Source organism: Ciconia boyciana, chromosome 6 (assembly GCF_034638445.1).
Source record: "Ciconia boyciana chromosome 6, ASM3463844v1, whole genome shotgun sequence".
Lineage (NCBI taxonomy): Eukaryota > Metazoa > Chordata > Aves > Ciconiiformes > Ciconiidae > Ciconia > Ciconia boyciana.
In genome coordinates, this window is record NC_132939.1 from 32,702,531 (window position 1) to 32,707,062 (window position 4,532).

Consider the following 4,532-nt stretch of genomic DNA (forward strand, 5'->3'; position numbering starts at 1 on the left):
TGAGCACTCTGACAGCTGCTCCTCTCACTGCTCAGCCTCCTGAAGGGCAGTGCCCGTCTCGGGCAGTTTGGAATGTTAAGTGTTGCTGCCTGTGCCAGGGTGATGGTCAGCACCCAGAAGTTGGTGCCAAAAGGCAGGATCCCCGAGATGGAGATGGGGTGGTGGGAGGGTGCACCTCCTGCAGCTGAGAAAGATAAGGGCCATAGCAGGTTGGACTTCATCCCAGACATGCTTTCAGTGCTGAAAAGAAAGTTGTGAAGAGTTCCCAAAAGATAACAGCTGTGGCTATGTCGAATCCCAGCACTGTGTGCCAAAAAACTAGTGCACATAGCTGTGCTGCACAGGACATCCTGTCTTACCACAATCCAGATCACTGTCTTATAGCTGTGTCTTGGTGGAGCTGTTCCCTAAAACAGGGATGGCAGCCAAGTGGTAGCTGTACCTGTAAGCTCTCTCTTCCCAGTGCTCTGCAAGCACAAACCTTTAGAAAGGCCGTGATGTGGGAAAATGGCTGTTGCATTGCTGATGTCTAAGTAGAGCACATTGCTGTAGGTACGTAGCAGCTGTGGCATAGATAGGCTTTATGCTTTTATACTTGGTGCTATTAGTTTGCCTCTGTATTACTGAACGTAGTGGAAGTGAATTCCTCCCTGGTTCTACCTTATTTTTCTTGGTGTGCGTGTGGATAGCTGTGGTAGCTACAGTAAGGCTAAGAAAGGGCACCAAGGAGTGCTGTGTCCTAGTAATCAGGTGGGAGACTAGTATTTCTGTACTTTTTCATTTCGGACCCTAAGCTTTTTCCAAGTATTCTTTTGAGCTGAAATAGCCTGTTCCTGATCTCCACTCACAAATTATCCTTTAATAAAAAAAGTGAACAAAGCAAAAGCCAGCCTTTGAACTATTAAAACAGATTTTCCCCCTTGTGGTCTAACCAAATGATCACTTTGCTCAATACAAACATCTGTGACAACTGTGAAACTGAGCCGGGGCCCCTCCTTGCTATGTCTGCTCAGAAGGAGAAACAGCCATTAATTTGAAAATGAAGATCATAAAAAGCTGGGAACGTGCTTGTGGTAGGCTAATTTATTTGTTCCTCTCCACAAGAGCCTACATACATGCTGAAAGAGCAGGGGATGGATGTCTCAAGGTGCCCTCGCAGCCCTCCGAGATGTACCCCCAGGCAGCGGGGTGCCACTTCCGCAGGGGGAAGGCGAAGGGGGCCGGGATGCCGCTGCTCCTCCCCAGCTGCGGCCCTCCCCGCCGGGCGGCAGTTGGAGGCCTCGGGGTGGTTCCCCCCAGGCAGGACCCTTTCAGGCTCCATCCCCTTACAAAGCGGGGCGTGGGGCGGCACCGGGCAGTGGCGATGGGGGCACTGCTGGGGCTGCTGGTGCTGCTGGGCCTGGCAGGGTGCCCTGCCGCCTCGGGGGACCTGTCCGGGGAGCTGCGCGTCACCGCCACATGGGTGACGGTGCCACGGCAGTTGAGCCCCCGGGCCGACACCAACCCCCTGGCCGTCTCCTACTGGCTGGAGGTGGAGGGGCGGCCGCGGGTGCTGCGCCTGCGGCCCAGGCGGGGCCTGGTCTCCCACCCCTTCACCTTGGTCACCTACGGCAAGGGTGGGGCCCGCTGGGAGGAGCACCCCTTTGTGCAGGACAACTGCTTCTACCAGGGCGAGGTGCAAGGGAGCCCCGGCTCCCTGGTGGCCCTCGGCGCCTGCGGCAGGGGCCTCCGCGGCATGCTCTGGGTGGAGGATGGCACCTACGAGATTGAGCCCATCCCCGACGATCCAGCCTTCCGGCACATCCTTTACCGCATGGAGGAGGCCAGCGGCCCTGCAGGCCCCACCTGTGGGCTGACCCCAGAGGAGCTGCAGCACCAAAAGGCTTTGCTGCCCTGGTTCAGGGCCCCCCGGGCTGAGGAGGAGGAGGAGATGCTGAAGGACTGGTGGACGCACATCAGGTATGTGAAGATCGTAGTGGTTGTGGACAATGTGCGGTTTGTGAAGTCGGGCAGGAACGAATCCGAAGTCTTGAGGCAAGTCATAGAAATCATCAACATTGGGGACTCTCTGTATGAACAGCTTTCTGTTCGGCTGTTTCTTGTGGGATTGGAGATCTGGACCAAAAGCAACCTTATAAACATTACTAACTCTGTCAACAAGGCACTTGACAATTTTAACAAATGGCGGAAGTCAGACCTGTCTCCACGGATACGCCATGATACCGCTCACTTATTTGCATTTCAGAGCTTTGGAAGGAGCCTGGGATTGGCGTTTCTAGGGTCCATGTGTGATAACCAGTGGTCATCAGCAGTTGTTTCCTTCACTGATAGGAAGCTGTCCTCATTTATTACCACATTTGTCCACGAGCTGGGCCATACTCTTGGGATGCGCCATGATGAACGGGGCTGTAAATGCAGACGAAAGAAATGCATTATGTATGAAAGCGATGTCGACACTGATGCATTCAGTGACTGCAGTTACAAAGACTACTTTGACCTGCTTGGGCGTGGTGCCAGCTGCATTCGTCAACCACCAGCACCGGGCACTTTCTACACCATGAAGCGTGAATACTGTGGAAATAAGATAGTAGAAAGCGGAGAGCAATGTGACTGTGGTTCAGAATCAAACTGCAGAAAGGATCCTTGTTGTCACCCGAACTGTACGTTTAGTGCAGGTTCAGTCTGTGCTTCTGGAAAATGCTGTGTGAGCTGTCAGATCCTTCCAGCAGGAACGCTCTGCAGAGCAAGTACGAGCGACTGTGACCTGCCAGAGTATTGCAATGGGACTTCCTCTCAGTGCCCGCCAGATGTGTACATACAAGATGGAACCCCTTGCAAAGATGGTGCTTATTGCTATCGAGGAAACTGTTCTTCCCACAGTAAACAGTGCCAGCATCTCTTTGGCAAACGAGCCAGGGCCGCTCCTTTAGATTGCTTCAAAGCAGTGAATACTCGAGGTGACCGGTTCGGGAATTGTGGTATTCATAACAATATCCATTTTACAAAATGCAGTATTGAGAATATCTTATGTGGTAGGATCCAGTGTGAAAACATAGACAAATTGCCTTTCTTGCAGAACCACGTAACGCTAGTCCAAACCCCTGTTGGAGATAAAAAGTGTTGGGGTCTCGACTACCATGTAGGGATGCCAATAGCTGACGTGGGGGCCGTGGAAGACGGCACGCCATGTGGTAGTGATATGCTTTGTATCAACAGGACATGTACCAGCATAACACTGCTAAACTACGACTGTAACGTGACAAAGTGTCATGACAGAGGAGTGTGTAACAATCATAAGAACTGTCACTGCAGGTATGGCTGGGCTCCTCCGTATTGTGAATGGGAAGGATTTGGAGGTAGTGTTGACAGTGGACCCCCTCCAGCCAGGGAGATTTTTCAGAGAGCAAAACCCAGAGTAACAATACTTAGTCTTTTTCTTTGTATCCTTGGAGTAACCCATACCATATGTTATAAATGGGGGATAGTGGGATGGCTTAGGAGGAAGAAGGCCCAATTCCACAGAAGATAGCAGTTGTTTCAAATACTGGAAACGCCAGCAGTTCCTAAAGGAGAACACCTGCTGGTGAGTCAAAATCCACAACAAAGCACTTGCGGAAGACGAACAAGCAGTAACTTTGCATGCTCCTGGGGAAATCTCCCTTGAGCAGAGCCAGCTGATAACTCATCAAAATAATTCAACATGTTCTGAATAGTTCTAATCTCATGTGATATCATTAAATGCAGAGTAAATGTTATCTTTGTTTATTTTAAGTTAATAAATGCAGGCAGTAAGGCATTCTGTTCTTTGCACCTTGAGCTCTTAACTGAAGTAGTTAGCTAAACTGTAGGTATAGCTTTTATGCTTCATATCAACAATTTACAAATGTGAACTTCTTAAAACAGGTGTAAATAAATTATTTGCTCCAATTTACTCCTTCATCTAATGTTTTCTCTAATTCAGGGAGAGAGATGTTTGTGAACATCGTGCTTCTGTCATTCATTAATAACCAAAGAGAAAAAATTGCTCTTGCAGCCTCCATTTAATTCATATCTGTGACACACAAGCAGGCAAGAAACAGGTATTGCAGTGAGATTGCAGGTGTCTTGTGGCATAAGCCCTTCCAGCTGTGTCCAGGGAGTAGCCCTTCAGGAGGGAGGTAGATCACAGGGAACAGGGTCTTCATCTTGTGAGACAGTAGAGAAGTATTATCCAGATCATGCCAGTAAGCATTATATTTCTGAACCATCAGATATACGTCAAGAGTGTAGTGACACCAAACCTGATATTTCACAAGAACAAATTGTCTTTCTTTTCTGGAAACTTTCCAGTGCCTTGACTGCTGGGTTCTTCTGAGAAGTGCTATGTATTTTATTGTCGCTAAGAGGAGCTGTCTGTGAGGCTGCACAAGTTAACTAGATTTCTAAAATACTTGGAACTGTAGTCTCCCGCAACCAGAAGTCTAAAATACTTGGAACTGTAATCTCCCCCAACCTCTTGGACTGCAAGTCTCCCCCAACCACAATTCCTGCAA

General features: G+C 49.5%; 1 protein-coding gene across 1 annotated transcript; it reads left to right on the forward strand.

Moving 5' to 3' along the window:
* The first annotated feature begins 1,363 nt into the window (after positions 1-1,363).
* LOC140653599 (disintegrin and metalloproteinase domain-containing protein 20-like) lies at positions 1,364-3,529 on the forward strand. The gene has a single exon (XM_072865848.1). It carries the CDS (start codon positions 1,364-1,366, stop codon positions 3,527-3,529), a length of 2,166 nt encoding a protein of 721 aa, XP_072721949.1.
* Positions 3,530-4,532: the final 1,003 nt, after the last annotated feature.

Excerpts from the sequence above, each read along its gene's own strand:
- LOC140653599 (XM_072865848.1), top strand. The coding sequence starts at position 1,364 with ATGGGGGCACTGCTGGGGCTGCTGGTGCTGCTGGGCCTGGCAGGGTGC.